This window comes from Cyprinodon variegatus, unplaced genomic scaffold (genome assembly GCF_000732505.1).
Source record: "Cyprinodon variegatus isolate N-32 unplaced genomic scaffold, C_variegatus-1.0 Scaffold38, whole genome shotgun sequence".
In the NCBI taxonomy this organism is placed as follows: domain Eukaryota; kingdom Metazoa; phylum Chordata; class Actinopteri; order Cyprinodontiformes; family Cyprinodontidae; genus Cyprinodon; species Cyprinodon variegatus.
In genome coordinates this window covers 320,660-340,994 of record NW_015150491.1, presented here as the reverse complement: position 1 = coordinate 340,994, position 20,335 = coordinate 320,660, and the positions used below count along the sequence as shown (strand labels likewise).

Here is a 20,335-nt window from a genome sequence, read left to right as displayed (position 1 = left end):
TCTCAGGTGATGTGATTTCATCAAGCAAAAAGCTTTAGGTTATCAAGCCTGTAAACCAGTTATGAGTAAACATCCCCCTCTGTTGGTGACAGTATATCACTATAAACCACACAGACTGTATGCTTTTATTTAGCCTAACAGAGACAGACACTTTTTCAGTTTTTAAATGGCAGAGAAAGTTTGCTGTAATCAATTGCCTGTTTACAGTGAAGCACGCAATTACACACAAAGCGGCTGATTTTTGTAATTCAGCCCAGATGTTGCGAGTTGTAACTTAAGACCTGACAACTGTCTCCTGTCCCCTGTCATTTGTGTTACTCCAGTAGATTGCTGAAGAAACATTGAGACTTCTCCATTTCTAGTCTTCATCCCCAGAGGAAGCCTAGGGGACAGCGCTCCCTGCAGAGGTACCAGATGTGCGCTGTTATGGAGAGCTTGGAGAGAGGGGCCTTTTGTGAGGCATCAGATAAGCCCTGTTCCCAAAGCCGGGTTGGATCAAGTATCACCAGTGGGTCTACGAGGGGGCGAAACCGAAGCCCTCAGCAGTGGATCAGGTTTCTGTTTATACGAGCGTGGTCTCTGGACTTCTCCAAGCACAGCAGACACAGAGAGGCAGGAGAGAGGCAGGGAGAAAAAGGGATTGCTGTCCTGCAATTGTTTACCTGTCTGTTTCTGTGCATGAGGTTTAGCGATCTGCTGGAAGTATTGCAAGATGAGGGCTTTTGGTGTAACAGTTGAACTTTTCTAACCCATTGAAATGTCCCTTGAGTGTCATCAGCTGTGTTTAAACATGATACAGTAATAAATTCACTGGCCTTGCTTTAAGAATAACCGAACAAGTAATGTTTATGCTGAAAGCCTCAGTTTGCACACAGAGACAGGGGAACACACCTTCCTGGCTGTTTAAGCTCTGGCCTGAGGCATGTGTCCTCAAGGCTGCTTGACTTGAGCCAGTTGTGGACCTTTCAGATGTGTTTAGTGTAGTGTGCACACACTGGTTCAACACACATAGCCCTGATCAAACAAATGCCATCTGAGAAAGCTCCGAACCCTGTGCCATGGATATCATTTAACTCACAGGCCCCTTTTCATCTCTTTATTTTAAGACAAGAGCGTTCAGACAGACAGTGTTTGCACTGTGTCCCCTCAGATAAAACACAGTCTTTGCATTCCTTATGAAATGTATCTGTTGAGATTTAGGAGGGGTGGGCGCCAGGTGTTGGGTTACATCAAATCAGAGGGCCATGGACTGATGGAGCCGGCAGTCAAATGAGCCACCTTTCATAATAAAAGCAGCGGGTGGGTTAGGCATGTTGGTGAGAGGCACCTATCTTTGCTAGTTATCAATGCATGTTTACATGCAGGTGTCAAACAAATGAAGAAACAATATAATAAAAAATGTAGTAACTGTCTCTGCATTGAAAACCCGGAGATCAAGGAGAGCAAAAAGCCTTTTAATGCTTTTTGAGATGGTAAAAAGATGCCTTACCTCATATCTCATCAGTAACCTATTGTATTCAACTGTAGAGCCAGAAATAAAGGTTTTTAAGAAACAAATTCTTTTATCATGTCATTTTAAAAGAAGATTTTACGCAGTTCATCAAAAAGAAAACCTTTAATTATGGATGTTTTTTTCTTTTCATTTTCTTTTGTTTCTTTTATTAAACAAAATCCGAAGATTATTCTTATATTATGAAAAAGAGTAGATAATATAGCAAACTCTGAAGTCTTGAGTTATCTCAGTAGCCCAACAACAAAAACACCATACCTTGCATTATTTTACAATTTAAAAACACTATATACCTTATTTATTTATACACTGTATGTTTTTCTTATTGTTTATTGTGGTACCCCCTAAACAAATCAAATCCCAGGTGCATTTATAGTTAACATATCTAGCAAACCCATTCGCCTTTGTATTATTTAATCTTAGTATAAATCTTTATTTTCCAAAAGCTTCTGAGGTTTGTTAGAGAACATCAGTGAAAAGAGATATACCAGACAGGTCAGTGATATAGTTGTGGAGAAGTTTAAAGGATGAATGAAAGTTAGCATAATATTCCAGGCTATATTTAAAAGAACTGACAGGCTGAGCAAGGTTGCATTAGTTAGAAAGGCAGCTGAGCTGCAGATAACCATTTCTCGAATCCAAGCCAAACAACTATTTGTTATACACTGCACAGATCTGTTGAAAACAGTCATATTTGCAGTGTGCCTTTTAGATCAGACAACAAAAATGTGAAATACTTTTTTTTCTGATGATTTGGGCCTATGAGCCAAACACTTTCAGTGCTGGAAAATTATCACCCTGTGTCTAATCATCAACATAGCGACCCAACCATGACAGCATCATACTGTAACAATGCTTTTCTTCAGCTGGGATACCAGTGATCATCCATGTTTAGTAAAAGATCTATGAAAATCCAGAAGAAAAATGTTTTAGAGATTGCAAAAGACCAGGACAGAGGTTTACCTTTTTGGCAGGATGACACCTTGACATAAGCTACAGTGGAATGGTTCAGATTGATGTTTATAATTTATTGCAATGAACACGCATATATTTAGGCCTTAATCTGACTGGGAACATGTGACAAGACTTGAAAACGGATGAGTTAGACTGAAGTACATAAAAGACATGCAGCTGTTAGTATTGACTCAGGGAGCCAAGTGAAGCCATGTTAACTTCTTTTTATTAAAGCTTTCATACCACCACAGATGATTAATAAGCTGAACAAATAAGAATTACAGCTCTCTCATGCTTAATCGGAATTGACAAAAGATAAGTTTTGCTGTCAGTTTTCAAAAACAAAATTAACCGGTCAGTCTGTGAACTGGCAGTAATTTCAAAATGTCTTGCTGCTGCTAAGGAAAAGGTCTATTCTCTTCTTCTCCATATCATAGGCACATTCAAAAGAAGCTTTCATTGACCTGCATTGTCAGAAGGGTAATGTAATTGGAAATGGTCAAATAGGGAGACGGAAAATTGTCTTGATATTTAGGCACAAATAAAAGATTCTTCTATTGAGCCCTTAAATGAACTGGAATTATGAATGAATTATCAGCATGCTCTGGTTAATTAAAAGGTGCAGCTAAATTCTGCACCAGGTAAAACTATCCTGGAGATAAGAAAGCAAATGCAAACCACAATTTTTAGACACATTTATTTGCAATCAAATTGAAAACTGTTCATGATCTCATTCCACTTCAAAAGGATGCACAGCTTTATCAAAAATGAGAAATTAACATTGTTTTTGTAAATCCCAATGAAATAGAACATTGAATCTTAGACTTAAAATACTTAAACTATAGTTTAAATCGGTTTTTATGCAGCATGTTCTCTGTATTTAAATATCAAATACCCTAAAATATAATATAATGAGATCTAAATAAAATATGATACATTTGTTCTTCAAAAGACACAAAAATACAACTTCAGTCTTTCGTTTTAGTGCACTGCATTCACCTGTCGTTCTCGTAAGTAGTCTATTTTGAAAGTTTTAACAGGAAGGTGCGTGTTGTGCATCAGTTGCAGCTTGATAGCTGTGGAGAGAGGAGAGGGGCTTGTTAAACGGCGGAGCCTCCAAAGAGGGGACTACACACGCATGTTCAGTGCGACTCGTATGGAGAGGAGCTCTATACAAGAAAGGCAGACGTCCGGGGAATGACAGCCACTGTCACCTGGACTGACGGATTCCACCTCTGACTCTGCGACTAAAACTTCCCACTTAGCTGACAGGCGAGTCACAGATCCGGGTTGGATCCAACCAGAGCGGTACTACAGTATGCCCGAGATGGAGAAAGGCAGACCTCCAGAAAATAAACGCAGCAGGAAACCAGCGCACCCAGTAAAGAGGGAGATTAACCAGGAGATGAAGGTAGGAATGAGTGAAAAGTCTGGCATCGTCTTTTACGCACACGGTGCGCAAAGTGCGCACAAATCAATGTTTGGAATAATCTAGACACAGACCGCTCACTCTTATTTTTTATTTTATTGAAAGTACAAAATCATCAGATAATTTCTCAAATTTTGCTAATTTTAAGTTCTACTTGGGTTATATATGTGTAACGTAAATATAATGTTTAACAAAAATAAAACCCCTACTTTAAATAAACTTTATATATTCTTGTTAAATATATTAGCATTGTAAAATATATTAGTTTTAAAAGAAAGGAATAAGCTGACACTTGGTCTAGTGACGCTATGGTGGGCCAGCTGTGGCCGGACGCGTCCTCCCCAATGTCCAGAGGAGATCCAGATGTGCGTCACTTCTTCCTCGCTCCCTGCGGTGCGCTCAATCGCTGCACCACAGAGACTCATGAGAAAGACGGGGAGAGAGGGGAGGGCAGACGTGCTCCTTAAATAGCCTTCTACAGCCTTTTAATGGGAAAACTCTTTAGAGCTGTCGTACAATTGTAATGATGCAAACATGCATGGTGACCCGCACCTCAAACACACCCACACATACACAAGGCGTTAGGAATCTCTCATCAGGGTCCTTGGTTAAATCACAGTAACAGACACGATTCCCTCCCATCATTATGAGCCCTTTGCATGGAAACCAATCCCAGGATTGTGTGCTTTGTTTGGGTTTGGACTCTGGCTATTTGAGACTCTTGACTGTGCTTTTAAAATGATATTTGAGGATCCTTGATGCCTGTGCAAGAAAATCTAAAAAGGCAAGACGTCTTCCTAGGGCAGGAAGTGGCCTTCTTTAGAGAGAAATCCTGCTGTTTTTGTGCGTAAGTGGTTTGGATTGCAGCGTTTGATATCCACAGAAGGTGTATTGTTACATCTTAACTAATTTTAATCAAAACACTTGAAACAGTATCCCTCTCAGTCTGATGTAAGCCTGCCTGGGCTGGATCTCTGGGTTGGCCCAGTTTGTTGCCTTTGGCTTGCAGCTTTCTCTCTCTCTCTGGTTTGGGATATGGCTTGTCACTCTCACAAAGCAGATGTTTGTCCAAACTGCCAAAAAGAAACAAAAACAACATTGTGGGAAGTTGAAGGAGGGGAAAAAGAAAACTCTGTTTTCAATACAAGAAAAAAAGTGAAAGTGACACCACTACATATATATATATATATATATATATGTATATATATATATATATTTGAACAGTTAGAGAAACTGATTTCTAGTTCAACTGAGGTCTCTCCCAATGTTTTCTTTGTAATTCATCTGTTTCAACACCACATTCGGACCCCACTCCCTCCACGTCAGAGCCTGATTCGCAGGCACCAGACATTGGATCCTTGACTTTAATCATCGTTAGGCATATTTAGCGGTATGTGATACGGCCGCTTCTACTCACTCACCCACTCATACAGACACACTCCCAGAACAGACAGAGCTAGAAAGTGAGCAGGCAAATAGGGAGAGATCCATTTCTGTTGGAGGCCCCGGGTTGCGGAGCAGAGGTCGGAGCGAGGAAAGAATGTGCAGTCAGTACTACAAGCGCTGCAACACCACAGCATACTGGCTGAGCTGGAAAAGGGTCTGAAACCCGAGAGGCAGCACCGTGTCGAGTGTCAGGCCTGGAAGGTGCCGGGATGTAGAGGGGAGGACAGGGCAGGGGCGAATGATGGGAGGAAGAAAAAATGAAAAGAGGCAAAATGAGAGGTAGCGAATCGCTGGAGTAGGAGAGGTGGAGTTGTGGAAATTAGAAAGAGAAGAGGAGAGGAGCATTTCCGAGAACCGTGGGACCTCAATGTGGTGTTGGGTGTCCCGCCCTGATTTCTGCCAGTTCCGGATCGGGTTTCTTCTCCAATCCGGCTCCGCTAAAGCCACAGAGAGAGGTGGGTGGATAAAAACTGAGACCTGTATGTCTTTTTTTTTTAACCAATATTTTTTCATCTGTTCACAATAATAAAGAAAAAAGCTGAGATCACACGTCTAATTTTTGCAGGACAATATTCCTGTCTCTTGTTTTAATAAAAGAAATAAACAAAGGATGATTCATAGATTTCACACTGGTGTTGGGTTATAAACCTTTCCGTCTCAGATTAAGCAAAGCTAAACAGCTTGAATACATCATGGAAAAAGAGTCACACTGTACTCCACTATGCCCCTATTCATTTCTCCCAACAGGACCAGGACTGAGAAAGAATCCCTCTCTTTCTCAGACTGAGTAGCTCTGATTATGTTTACCATAGGATGAAAACTTCCAGTAATAACCCCAAGATGCATATTCACAATTTCCTATTCCTTGACTTGACATTACTTGGAATTCTAACTCCTGTTACTTTTCATTTCTGGCAGACATTTGCAGAGAGCACCATGAATGAGCTCCTGGGTTGGTACGGCTATGACAAGGTGGACCTCCGAGAGTCTGAGGCCAATGAGATCAGAAACTACAGGGAGAGGCGACAGCATGTGTCTGTGCTAAAAGGTAAGGGGGGGCAGGTGGCGACAGGTCACTGTTTAGAGCAGCACTACGCTAACAGGTTTAGCAGGTTTTAATGCAGACCTTGAGTCACTGCAAGACATCATCTCCTGTGGCTGCATGTCCTCAAGTTACATTAAACCAGATGTGCCTGTTGTTCGCTCAGAACTTATTATTGTGTCGCATAAAGCATTAGTGTGGTTTCATGTTGATATATTATCTTACAAAGCCAGATTACTGTTGCATTCCTTAGCTTTCTGTCTATCTTACAGAAAACTCATTGCCAAAACCCAAAAGCCTGGACGCCAAAGTCAGCCACTCAGTCTTGGCCATGAAAAGTGTAGAGAGGGACCCCTCCAGCATCCCTTCCTCCTCACAATCCTCTTCTTCAACATGCTCTATCCTGACCACCCCGAAGGAGCACAAGAATGCCCCTGTCATCGTCCCTCTCATAAAGCCATCAGCAGGTATGAAAGGTCTTCTGCAGGATTCAAGAACCTAATGTGCCCTGTTAATCCTTCACATTAAAATATGTCTTTGGTTTACAAGCATAGCACACCAGAGCTGATAATCCATGATCTTTACTTTATGTGCTGAAAGGCCAGAGTGTAAGATCATCTGTAGGCGATGGAACAGGTATGAGTTTCAGTTCATTGCTGAGAAGTAACTGAAGCTCTGGAGAAAGTAAGGAGCTGCTGCAGTTACATGACATGTGTGTTTATCCTTCAGTTACACGCTGCTTATCACTGGGTGTAAGCTCCTTAACACCAAATGGGATATTTTTAGTGAAATACCAACAAAACCATGAGTAAGGATTTAAATGCACTAATAAAAAAAATGCCTTTCATGCTTTGTAAAAAATTATAGCAATATGAGGATTTGTGGATTACCGTATTTTTCACTTCCTACATGTGTGACAAAGCATTCGCTCTGAAAGAGGATTTCATCAAGAAAAAATATTTTGATTTATATTTTAAAATATTACTTTAATACTTTATCTAATGTAAGAATTTAGCATGATTAACCTGGTTAGCATTATTAACAATAAACAACAGTTTCTGTGTGAAATCCCTGTAAAGAATTGCAACCTTTACCTTAATTCTCAGATATCCAAAAGTCTTCCATGATTTCTGAATCCATCCTGTTCCAATTACAGACTAAAGTGGAAAGTTGAAAGAAACAACAAAATAATTTCTTAATGTTGCCTTTTACTTATTCAACAAAATGTCCCCAGGTAGGAGTGGACATCCGGTGACAGACGGCTCCTTGAGCTGGAAAACCAAAAACAAAAAATGTTGATAAGAAACCAAAACCAAAGAAGAAACAAAAATAAGAAAACAATAAGCAAAATTGAAATAGAAAAATACAAATTTTAAGAAGCACAGATCAAAGTCTGCCTTTCTGTTCTACGCAGAGGATGGAATAAATTAATGAGCTGCATTTGAAGGAAATATAGTTATGTTCTATGTTGATCCTAAGAGTACATCCTCTTGCCTCTTTTGAAACACTTCTTATTTTTTCGTTTATTTCCTTCAGAAAATAATGCCACTTGGGAGGGTATCCATATTGGTGCAAACTATTAGTGATTAAGCATGGTGCATGTACTATTTTAAATAGGACAGAATTCTGAGTTTCCAGCTACGTGGTAAAGACAAGGAAGGTTTCCAATTCTGGTTAGAAGTCAGTGTCTCAGTGGATTCACCAGAAGTCACTTCTGCATTTATAAGAGTCTTTATCACTTGTAGCAATATATTGTTTATATTGTATAAATATGCAAAACAACTGGGCAATACAATTAAAGTCAGAGAAACATAAGTTAATATTTGGTGGTTAAAATACAATTTATGTACAACATGTCTTATTTTTTTCTTGTTTTAATTGTGTTTACTTTTTATCTTAAGGGCTGTCATCTTCCTGATGAAAATCTGCTATGTTGACTTACAGCAGCTCAAAATAATAAAACAAAACAGCTTTGCTATAACTCAGTCTCCAATCTATTGTGGTGGATTCCCACACTGTTTATTGTCTAATTCAATCAAATTTCATGCAAGAAAGCAGGATTGAATTGCAGAAGATTACCCTTTTTTACTTAAAAATTCAGAACCAAAACAATAAAATTACAGCCCAAAGCCACTGAATATGACGAAAAGTTTCCTTTTATAGAGATTTTTACATCTCTGTATTTCCTCTTAATTTTAAATACCTCTTACTACAAGAAATAGTTAATTTGGGTATTTTCCTATAGTAGAACCTTCCATGTTTAGTGTTTTGTTTTAAGCATCACCTGGTAGCACTTAGTAAATATGTTGCCTTCACTAATTTAAAAAAGATTTGACTTTTTATTTTCAGACTTTTCAATAACTAGTCATGAGAATTTCTTTGTCCATTTCTTGGTATCAGATATTAGAAGCAATTTTCTATTTTAGTTAAAGCAATATAAATTTTACCATAAAAGCAGATTAATAACATTAAATTCAGAGATTATTAAACTGATAGTTGTTGTATTTTATCACATTTAAAGATCTGAAAACCCTATGAATTCTTGTGACTCATAATGTCCCTGTTAAAGGCATCTATGATCCAAAACCTTGGTTTTAACCTGAAAAGATCTATGAGGGAGAATCTCAGATGAGTATATGCTCTTTCCAATTCTTTGGATACATGAGTTATAGTATTCACCTTACATTGATGAAAATTACCTCAGTTAAAGCTGACAGTCAGAATTCATCATTGATTGCTAGATAGTTTAGTCAAAACATAATATCACTGTCCATGTGGTTCCTCACTGCACCAAACCTGCATAAATCCCAGCTGACAATTAGGTGAAGCACAGATGTAACAGGATCCCTGGACTCTTGATAAAATACAAGCCAGAGACACCTTCAATTAATTCATTGCTGGATACATCTCCAGAAACCTTGGAGCACATCCAGTTCTAAGTAAATGATCTGTGATTCTCCTCCATGTCTAACATATTTAGATTTTCAATAGGCTCTGAGGAAATGAAACAGTTTTTATACTTCTGTCTGTGCAGAATTATGGCAGTGGATACAGTTTTTGCACTAAAGTGTGCACACATATATTTGCAAAGTTTAAGCAATGATTACCCTCCTTTTTTTTCCTCTCTCTCTGCAGTGGAAGATGTACAGAATGTGCAAATAGTATGTGTTTGGTGCCAGAAGGAGGGGGTAAAGCGCTACTCACTGTGTATGGGCTCAGAGCTAAAGAGCTTCTGCAGTGAGAAGTGTTTTGCTGCTTGCAGACGGGCTTACTTCAAGCGCAACAAGGTTAGTATTGAACATAAAGAACCTGTAGATCTACATGCTGATGAATGAATGTATAGCGCTGTCACAGACAATCTTTTATACGTACCATAGCATAAATGGACAGGGATATTAAGTATTGGATAAGTTCTTGCAGATCACAGACTTTCTGCAACAGATCTATCTGATCTTTAGAAGTCCTAAGTGAATAGTTCATTTTAAAGGATCCTTTTGAGGACTGGTTGGAGGGAGGTCAAACTTTGTACAGGAGACTTCGTATCAGTTTCAAGTTAAAACAGAAGGGGCTGGTCATTAAGTGTTTTTGGTCCTGAGGACAAGAGAGCTGGAACTATAGAGAACCCTGTTGCACATAGACACTTTTCCCCTTTTCTTAAGAGATTAAATTGGAGAATGAGTTATCAATGCATAATGTTTCATCTCCAGTGTTTTTTGACAAAACCAATAAACAGCGTAAGGCGAGTCATTACACCAAGCTGTTTAGTTTTTTGTTGTTTTTTTGAGGCAAGGGAGGACAGCATTTCTGTTGGCGTGTTGCTGCTTGTCTGAGAGGAAGGCCAGAAGGCCTGGGGCGAGGTGTCCACTTTCAGTGCATACCTTACCTTCAGCTGCCTCATGTTTCGTAACTCAACACGACTCTTTGGGTCACAGAGATGGGGGAGCACTCAGATCCTCGGTAGATCACCTTACATGAATCAGGAGGAATTTCCTTATATCGATACAGTCACACGCATGAAAAATAAAACGATACATTGTCTGGAATATGTACCAGCATAATAGAATGACACTGTTACTCTTTAAATGACCTTTGTATTGTGGTCCTATGCACAAACCTATTGCAGCTTCATAAAGAGGGGATGTAAGAAGCTTAAATATGGTGTTTTGACCTTAGAGTGATTACTGTGCAGCCTTTGCAAATGTGATCATAATTATTTCCAGTGGAATTTCATGTCCTTTGTTTCTCCTCGTCAGGCCAGGGATGAAGACCTCCATGTTGAGACATCCCCTCAGCACCCCCATCCAGAGGACTCACCCAGATTAGTGTTGAAGATAAACACTAATGTCAGAGTAAGGGGAAATTATTAGTGCTTTCTTTAATATTAATTGCAAATTATTGATAGGTATTCTGTGTGACATGCAGGAAAAAAAAAAAAAAAAAACGGAAATGCAGCTACATCCTTTGCTCTGAAAGTTTTTAAATGTTCAAGGCAAAATATTTAATTGACCCCCCGTAGTCTCTCTCACCTGTACCACAGGTCTGTGACTGGTGCAAACATGTTCGCCACACAAAAGAGTACCTGGACTTTGGATCTGGTGAGGAGCGTCTTCAGTTTTGCAGCATCAAATGTCTCAACCAGTACAAGATGGATGTTTTCTATCGAGAAGCCCGCGCAGCTCTCACCAGCACTAGTTCCAGTCCAAACAGAACCAGCCAGGATGTGAGAGTAGACAGCAGCATATCAGCTCAAAACCTACTTACTCCTGAGTCCTGGAACAGCAGCACCAGCACTACAGGGGAAGCACGTAATCAAAACCTCTCACCCAAAGGGCCGGCGCTTATCCATGGACCATTGGAGTCTACATCTGTGTCATCCTCAGATGTACCATCACCTTCTTCATCATCTTTAAAGGTCACAGTTTCAGGGCTTAAGAACATGGAGAGATCCATTCAGCCATCCCTACCTACTATGGATGTGCCATCTCATCCATCTCCTATTCCTCCTCCACCTCCTCTTCGTCCCTCTCTGGATCAAAAGCCATTACCTCAACTCCCTATTCCCTTCATCAGACCCCCTCTTCATGCTCAGGGACTAAAAAGTCCCCTTGCCAATCCCCCCAGACATGTTGGTCCCCCTTCCAGTCCTATTCACAGACCCCCACATTCTCCTCTTCTGCAGCCCCCTACCTCTTCTTCAATGAATCCCCCAGGATTTGTGCATCAGTTCCCTGGAGCCTATTTCCCTGGATTACACTCACCTCCTCTAAACTTCATGCCAAGAGGACCTGTCCCAGTCCCTCCAATAATGAACTATGGTATCCCCTCTTTTAGTCCTCTTTTACCCCATCCCACTGTCCTGGTGCCTTATCCTATTATTGTTCCATTACCTGTCCCCATACCTATTCCAATTCCCATTCCAGTCCCTCCTAAAGCCGCTGTTGAAATGCCAAATCATGGTGGAGTTATCCAACCTGTGCCAGAAGGTGTAGATAGGGGTAGATCTAGGACTACTAAGTCTGCATCTCCTGAAATCTCTGAAGATGTAAGCAGAGTGGAGGGAAAACAAATAGAGGCGAACATTTCCCAAAGCATGACCTCACCAACTGAACCCAGCCCAAAGGACATAGATTGGGTTAAATCAGAAAGGCAGTTTTTGTCTCCGTTAACAACACCACAAACCAAAACACCCTCCCCCAAATCACAATGTACTGAATTACCCTGCCCAACCAAAACCTCTGAGAGACTGATAGACTATAAAAACATACATCAGCAGACAGAGCGCCAAGTCATTCAAAGGGTTCTCCAGAGGACCCAAGTGAAGTTAGAGCCTAATGCCAATGGAATGGTGGATCCCACAGCACTGGTAGAGTCTGGACCTAGTCAGTTTAACAGATCAGGCTTCCATAATATCATCAGACCAAACCTTAATCTTTCACAGTCACCTTCTGATGACTTCCCAACACCCGATCCCCTTACTCCTCCTTCAAACAGTCCATCTAGCCCCATGGAGAGCAGCCATTCACATAATACCAAGTCCTCTACCCAGGACCATCCCCAAAATGGTACATCATCCTCCCCTAAACCGTCAAGTTTGGACACCTCAGTACCCCAGAAGTTACCAGCAACAATCCAGGATCCTGCACTTAGTGAACTTGAAGCTATCAAAGAAAACAAGTGTTCTGTTGTAAGCAGAGTGCTGGTTGAAAGTCCAGTTGTTCAGTTAGAAGGACCCTTGACAGTAAGTGGGGGAGTAGGGGAGGATTCCCATGTTCCAGATGAGGACCACGCTTATGCCCTTCCCACAGTACCAAAGACAGGTGGGACCACACCCCCATTACTCTTACCCAAGCTCAGGGACAAAGTTAGCTTGCGGAGTCCTGCTAATATGCCCACCGCAGTGGAGATGGAGCCAGCCCTGAAGAGGCGATGCCTTAGGATCCGAGATCAGAATAAATAGAGAAGAGAGGTGAGTATTTCTGCTGGAATATGACAAAGGGCATTGTTACCTTGTTGCCTAGTGTTACCCTAAACTGTCTCTTAATAAATTTGTAGTATTTTCTAGCTTCAATTTATTGGCACTTACTGATAAACAGGTGTTGCCTTACATGTTGCCAGAAAATTTTAAATTTTTGAACTTATTTTTAAGGTTTCTAACACAATAAAAATAAAATAAAATTGTGCATTTTTTTAGAAGTAGTTTGAATACAAAAGAAAAAGCGTTTTTGTCCCTATTTGTGCATCACTCCGTGACCATGTTAACCTTTACTAACCTTTATCAGTTTCTTTAAACACAAACTACAAGCTCTTAGCTGATGCATATCAAAACTAAATATGAAAGGAATTACTAGTTCAAATCAACTTAAAGAATAGAAAATAAAAATAGATTTTTCAGTAATTGACCTGTTGTAACAGCTCAGAGCCAGGTACGAAAAAACGCTGAATTCCAATCAATGGCCAAATAATTATTGCATCTCTTATAGGCTAATTTAAATTCACAAGCATGATTAGTAAAAGAAAAACAAACATTGTTATTCTAAAACATATATCGCTGAGTTGTGCAAAAATGTATTTGCATTTGCAGATTCGCACAAACATAGGGCAGGATTAATCACAGCTCTCATATTGTGCACATGGTCACTAAACAGTATGGCGCCAACCAGAGAGAATCCCGGTAACCTGGCACCTTTCTGTGGGCTAAGGTTACAGCAGATAGAGGAGGTGGAGGGCACAAGCAGTGAGAGTGACTTTGAAAGGTGATCACTTCACCACAGCCTGACAGCCACAATGCTGTGTTTGCAAGGCTGCCTGCATCATAGATTTGCTTTTGCTTGAGGATATGACTATTGAAGATAATGAGAAAACATTTTGGCTTTAATCAAACAAGGGTATGCCTTAATCAGGAGCATTTCGCAACTTTATGCAACAAAACATTTTTAATTCATTGTAACTGCTTATACAAAACAGTTTTTAAAACTTTTTCAGAAATAACCTTCAGTTCAGAGGGAATTCGAAGTGATGTTCTATTAAAAGGTGTTAGAGGTCTTAGCATCTTTATTTAGCACAAATTTATCGGTGGTATTTTGGAGACTTAAGCTAATAGTTTGACAGAAATTAAAACAATGATAGGCTTCCGCTATTTTGAAGCAGCTCAAGAAACATCAAACAGTTTTGTGTGAATACACTTTTATTAAACTTTAAACTGTTTATTTACCTTTATAACCTTTTTACTACACCACTAACTTAAAAGTTTATTGAACAGCTTTAGATGTTTCATTCTTAAAATATATGTTTTGCACAGGAAAATCTTGAATGGAGCATTGCCTTATACCCCTAGTTTCCATTTAAATAATCACTGATCTCAGTATGAATAACTCTTCAATGCAAAGAGACAGTTTAAAGGGTATAAAATAGCATTTGAAAAAAAATAATTGTGTCATCTTCAATATAAGAGTTTTCTAGAGCGTCTATGATTAATTCTGATCTTTGTTCAGACAACTTGCTTTAGCTGTCTGGCTGATTCTACTACCTCCTGAACTACTCCTTTAAGTGTGAACTTCAAATTGGTATAAAGATTTTTATGAGGCCTCTCTATAGGCTGTGGTGGGAGGCTGTGAGGTGCTGGGAATATCAGTTGTGATAGAGCTAAATGCTTCTTTAGAAAGAACAGAGACTGATGTAGAGGCCTCAGTATTTGCATACCATGGCTGTCTGGCCATGTTTTATATTTTCCCATGTATACAGTATATTTGTGCCCTACTCTTGGTTTTTAATATAGTTTCTGCATCATCTCTCAATGTTTTTCCCCAAAAGACATTGTTTCGTTAGAATTTGGCAGGGGAGTGTTCCTACTTTGAACCAATCAAAGGGTCATCTTGATTTCACTCGCTTGTCCAAATAGCTGTAACTCTACCCATTATCCTTACCCGCCTGTATCTCAGCATAACAAGATCATGTTTCTGGTTTACTGTATGTGCCGAGATTAATCCACTGATATCACAGAGATGGCTTCGATTTCAACCTGCCTGTTTTTCTCCTCATATTATTTTCCAAAGGCCAGGGGTCATGTTAGTGATTGTGTTTGAATGTGACAGCTGCTAAATAGAGAAAGAACAACATGAATCTAGGAGCACAGGTTTTAAATGACTGTGTGGCAGCATTATTCCACTAAGTTTCTAAAAAATTGCCTTGCAAGACATTCATTCTCTTTACAACTATTAATTTAATTGTACTTTATTGAGATTTTATGCGGAAGACCAACTTTTTTCTCCAATATATTCTATTGAATTTTTTTCTCTTTTGATACAACAAAACTTACAGACAACAAACTTAACCTTTTAACATTTACTTACATTCACTCATGCATTCACCATTTAAACCTGCATTTGTCTAGTTCCAAAAATATACAAAGCCCTTTAGATTAAGGCAGAGACATGAAAAAAGGAGCAATATATGAATAAAAGCTGTAGTCAAGACATCCATTCAAAACTCCCATCAATAAGCTCCACTTTCAGTCCCTACAATCCTCATATATGGCTCCCATAGATTCTCAAAGTCTTATTGTTTGCCCTTGGCAATGTATCTTAGTTTTTCCAGTCCGGGTGAGCTTGCAACTTCTTTTCTCCAGAGTCCCATGGAGGGGGCTTCCATGCTACTCCAGCCTAGTGCAACAGATCTTCTGGCTTGACGAAGCACGTAGTCTATCAATCTAGTTATCCTCTACAAATGTTTAAACTCTATTGGATATATTCCTAGAGCACAGATTTTAATGGGACTTTTACTTTAAGCAAAATCAGATAGACACCTAATAACATCCTTCAAAAACTATGGAAGACCAACTTAAAGTTGCATATAAGTTTTAACATAAAAATAGTGTGTTTTTACCTTTTTTCCTTCAAAATACCATTATGGTATAAATTTAGCAATATCTCATCAAGACAATTATCATAAAACATGGTGGTAGAAGCAGCATGTGCTGGAAACTGGCTACTTTTTTGGCCTTAATATGAAACTGCTTATGGGGAGGGAAATTGCTGATGCTGATGCATGGCGGTGACAGTATCATGGTGTGGATGGGCTCGCTTTCAGCAGAAAAAAGGAAGCTAGTCAGTGTTGAAGAGAAGATGGGTGCAAATCCTACAAGAAATTAAATTATTTGAATTATTTCCCTCCCATTTTACAGTCATACACTTCTTAATTTCTGTCCAATAAATAAAATTGAATAAAGTGTATGGCTATAATGCGAGTAAATTTGAAAAACTTAATAGCATTTAAATACTTTGATAAGGCATTTAATGCTAACTAGTATATTTGAAATATCAATATTCTGCCTTATATAATCCAAAAAAAATCATGTCTTTTTTTAATGTATTGGCTATGGTTTGTGGATGACTTAAGGTTGCCACCTCTGTCCTCTCAGATAAACACTGCTGTCCCCCTTCATTGTCCCAACTGTAAAAGGTATTTTTAAACAAACACCCACTCTGACATAAGTCAGCAGCCAACTGGAGGATTTCACTTCACCAGAAAGCCATTTTTCCCCCACTTTTCATCTCATTTTGCCTTGCCTTTATTTGGGATATTTTATAGCTCCGTGTAACCTGATCCCACCACATGGGTATTTACTGAGTGTTTGAAACTAAAACGCATGAGACAGAGGGAGTACAGAGCCCAGGTTTGGTCCGTACATGTATATGTGTGTTTGACTTTAATATATGTGCTTGAATTAAAGTGTCTGAAAGAGAAAAGAGGCCAGATGTTTTTGGTTTGATTGTACCTGATGCAACAGCATTGACATGACTAAAAGCCTCATTCGAAGTGTTTATGTGGAATGGGTATAATAGGAAGGAGTGTCCAGAGTTGTGATCTTGTTGGAAGATACATATGGTAGAAATGAAATTTAACATATCTCTGCTCTTTTTCTCTTTCTCCTGTTTTTTGGACCTCCATCACCTCAGACTCCCTATTTGACTTTGTCCAGCAGTGCCATGTCAAGTACCATGCCATCAAGTGGACAACACCAGAGCTAGCAGTCCTGCCTGCCAGCCTCTCCCTCTGCCCGCCAGACCAGCAGGGTGCAAACCCAGGAAGCTGTCCAGATGGCCAAGACATCACAAGTCAACAACGTGGAAGAACACACAACTTAGTCACACATATTTTTTTTTTCCTTGGACCAAAATGTATCACAGGCTTGCGTGTTGCATCGAGCTGACTGAAAGCTTGAAAGGGATCTTCATCCTGTCTGACATTGCCCTCAAGCGTTTATATGTGCACAAGTTAGTTTGACTACCCAGATGCGCTCCTCCTCCTACTCTCTTTACTCCACGCAGCAGACAGCACTCTGATCAGCCTTGTGTGGTCTTCTCAGATGAAGGCTGAACATGATCTCTTTCCAGGGGAAACGGTTTGTTTTCTCTGCCCCGCTTGCACAAAGAGCCACATTGTTTCTCTCCTCATATCCCACGCTGACTCCCCACTCCAGGTTTTGAGTTACCTGGTCGATCGTGGCTCAAACTTCAGGAGCGGGTTTTTTTTTTTCTTTCTATTTTTTTTGAGTAAAAGCCAGGAATATAGTATAGCCTTTTCTTTTTCGTCTATCCACCCAATATAAATACAAGACCTGCTAAACTCTCTCAGTTCTGAGATTTTAAGATTTGCCAGCCTGTTTGCTTCTTCTGAAAAAAATGAGAGAAATCTGCTGAGGTGAAAACTTGAGCAAGTTTCTCCAAATGGTCCGAGAGTTGGGATAAAGAATTCCTGAGGAAACATAAACTAAACCCAATGTATGGGGATGCACTTACCAGTGCACAGTAGCTTTGATAGTCTTTGATTCTGGATCATCATAATGATGCTGGTACACATTGGTCCCTATTTCCTTTCCTTATCTACAGTTTCAGAACGACTTGTAGCACTGAGTGCCATGCATACTTGATGTCTCCTGACAGGGTAACCGATTCCAATATTTTGCTCTTATCTGAAAATTTTGTAAAGAAAGATCAGCCTTTTAATATTACCAGTTGAGGTATTACACTCCAAAGCATCAAATGCTGTAGCAAACAGTGATCAGTATTATAGTTGCCGCAGTTGGGGACTCATTGATTCAAACAGATCACTTTGAGGCTTGTCAACACTTCATTTTGTAGTTGTACTCTGCACAGGTACAATTTGATTTTATATTAAGTTATAGAAGATGCATAAGTAACTTTTTATTAAATGCATTTTTTCTGTATTTGTATTTTTATTTGAATATATTATGTGCCTGAAACCCTGTTGTGTACTTTAATGTTATTATGTTGATGAACCCCCAGTAGAGGGCAGTGTTTGCCTTTTTTTTTTTTTTTTTTACCTTGCACAAGGGTACCTAGAGTCCCTTTTGCAGTCTGTAGAAATTATTGCTATTTTACTAATACCCAATGCCAAATACATACAGTTTGCAATTTTTTTTCTCTTCAGTACCTAATACTGCCATCAGCACCCTTTCAATGCTTTCTGATAAGGTACAATGGACAATTCACTCACTTTTAACTTTACCACAATATCATGGTACAACCACTAGTCTACTTAGTGAGTCTTGTATATGATTGGGGGGGGAAATAACCACCTTTTTCCAAATTGCTGCTCTAAGGTGCTTTTGGGGTTATGTTTATCAACCTTGTTTGGTAGACACTGACCTTTCTGCCAATTCTTTGGGTAAAAGTTAAGAAATTAAAATCTTTTACAAATAGAAATCTGGTAGAGAATATATACTACAGGTCACCACAAACTCACCATTCATGCCTAAGGTATGATGGTGGCAGGGTAAAGCTTTGTTTCGTTAAACCAAGACAAGGAATACTGTTTGAAATCATGTGAGGATAGGTCGATGTTTGGGGAAGATTCCTTAGGAGTTGTAAAAAAAAAAAAAAAATGGAGACGGGTTATATCACCTCAAAGACATTGTGGCCTTCAACCCTAAGATTGAGTGCATATGTAGGCACGCCAACAGATGCAGTATATTTCTGTTTTTCTGTCCATCCTAGGGCACCTCCACCTCATGCCATAATGACAAAGTCATCCTTAGCTCCAGTAAGGAAACTTTGTCAACAGTCTCTGTGAGTCCTTGGTGACATCACTTCTAACAAACAGCTGCACTGTAAACAACCGCTTCCCCAACCTGATGCCAAAACAGTTGCAGTTGCATCTTGTATTATCCTGTAGTTCCTTTTTTTAAATTATTTAAATTTGGACACAATCCAGAAATGTGCTGTCTTTGTAGCCTGGCCTATATTCTGATCTGCAGTCGCCATTCAGTCTGGTGAAAATCCTGCCATCTTCTTTGTACTGAATATGTATGTAACTCAGATCTATTTGTAAAGTAAAACAAATAAAAGTTATTCTGAGCAAGGATGTGCTGTTTTGTTTTGTTTTTTTCTTTTATCCTGGTCCTTTACTAAATGTGCAATGTCATCTTTAAATTTGTCTTATGAAACCATAAAGCAACTAGATCATGGAACTGACGCACAATGGATCTGTTCTGTAGGCTAAATGTCTATTCTTAGTATCAACTAGTCTGAATAGCAGACAGTCAACATTCCTAAAATACTGAGCTGTTCTATGTACTGTGAGATAAAATTGGTCGATGAGATAAGATATGTGGTATTCCGGCTAATTATAGTCGCAGAAAATACTTTCTATATTGTTTGTGGTAGTCAGTTTGTTTAAAGTCTGTGGAAATGTTTTAAAGGTAAAAAACTTGGAAATGTAAAGTTGTAAGAGGAAATCACCATGTGAGATAAGATTACATCAAGTCATAAATAATTTTCAAGGGACAACAGGATGTAAAGTACATTTTCAAAATAAAAGCCTTTGGCTCTTCGGGACTTTACTCATCCGTCCATTTGGGTGATTAGCAAGATAAAAAAAAAGGATAAAGAGGGCAAGATAAAAAAAAACAACAACCTGCAAGATCATACTTGTACGTTAGGGCAGTTTAGAGTAGTTAGTTTACCTGACGATAGTGATAGGACATTAAAGAAAGAGTACCTGGAGAGAACCCGTGTATGCAGCTGGAGAATGTACAAACTCAATGCAGAAACCATCTTGAGATTTGAATACAACATTTTTGTTTGACACCTATTCAATTCAGTTTATTTATATAGCACCAATTCACAACTACATGTCATCCTAAGGAACTTTACAGTTCACCAGATCATACAGTCAAAGTTTTCTATCTAAGGAAAAACAGTTGATTGCATTGCTCATTGCCTCAAATGCAATCCCTCACACTCAGTATGCTTGTAGCGACAGTGGAGAGGAAAAACTCCCTTTTAACTGGAAGAAACCTCCAGTAGAACCAGGCTCAGTGTGAGCGGCCATCTGCCGAGGCCGACTGGGGTTCAAGGGGACAGAAGCAGAGATACAAAAAGCAGCTATAAAAGACAGCCCCGTCCAGGAAACACAGACAGGCAGACGAGCTCCG

At 39.4% G+C, this 20,335-nt stretch overlaps 1 protein-coding gene across 3 annotated transcripts; it reads left to right on the top strand.

Moving 5' to 3' along the window:
* Positions 1-3,566: 3,566 nt before the first annotated feature.
* Positions 3,567-19,256, top strand: LOC107081634 (sine oculis-binding protein homolog). Of its 3 annotated transcripts, none has more exons than XM_015369798.1 (7): positions 3,567-3,875; positions 6,258-6,387; positions 6,654-6,848; positions 9,517-9,668; positions 10,635-10,730; positions 10,919-12,847; positions 16,836-19,256. In XM_015369798.1, the coding sequence occupies exons 1-6, from the start codon at positions 3,783-3,785 to the stop codon at positions 12,836-12,838; spliced, it is 2,586 nt and encodes an 861-aa protein (XP_015225284.1). In that variant the 5' UTR covers positions 3,567-3,782; the 3' UTR covers positions 12,839-12,847; positions 16,836-19,256. The 3 variants fall into 3 exon arrangements, with proteins under 3 accessions (XP_015225284.1, XP_015225283.1, XP_015225285.1); XM_015369797.1 differs by having other exon boundaries at positions 10,898-12,847; XM_015369799.1 differs by lacking the exon at positions 3,567-3,875 and adding an exon at positions 5,297-5,794 and having other exon boundaries at positions 10,898-12,847.
* Positions 19,257-20,335: the final 1,079 nt, after the last annotated feature.

Excerpts from the sequence above, each read along its gene's own strand:
- LOC107081634 (XM_015369797.1), top strand. The coding sequence starts at position 3,783 with ATGCCCGAGATGGAGAAAGGCAGACCTCCAGAAAATAAACGCAGCAGG. Across the intron at positions 6,388-6,653 it reads GCATGTGTCTGTGCTAAAAG|AAAACTCATTGCCAAAACCC; the intron begins GTAAGGGGGGGC and ends TCTATCTTACAG. Across the intron at positions 6,849-9,516 it reads TCTCATAAAGCCATCAGCAG|TGGAAGATGTACAGAATGTG; the intron begins GTATGAAAGGTC and ends CTCTCTCTGCAG.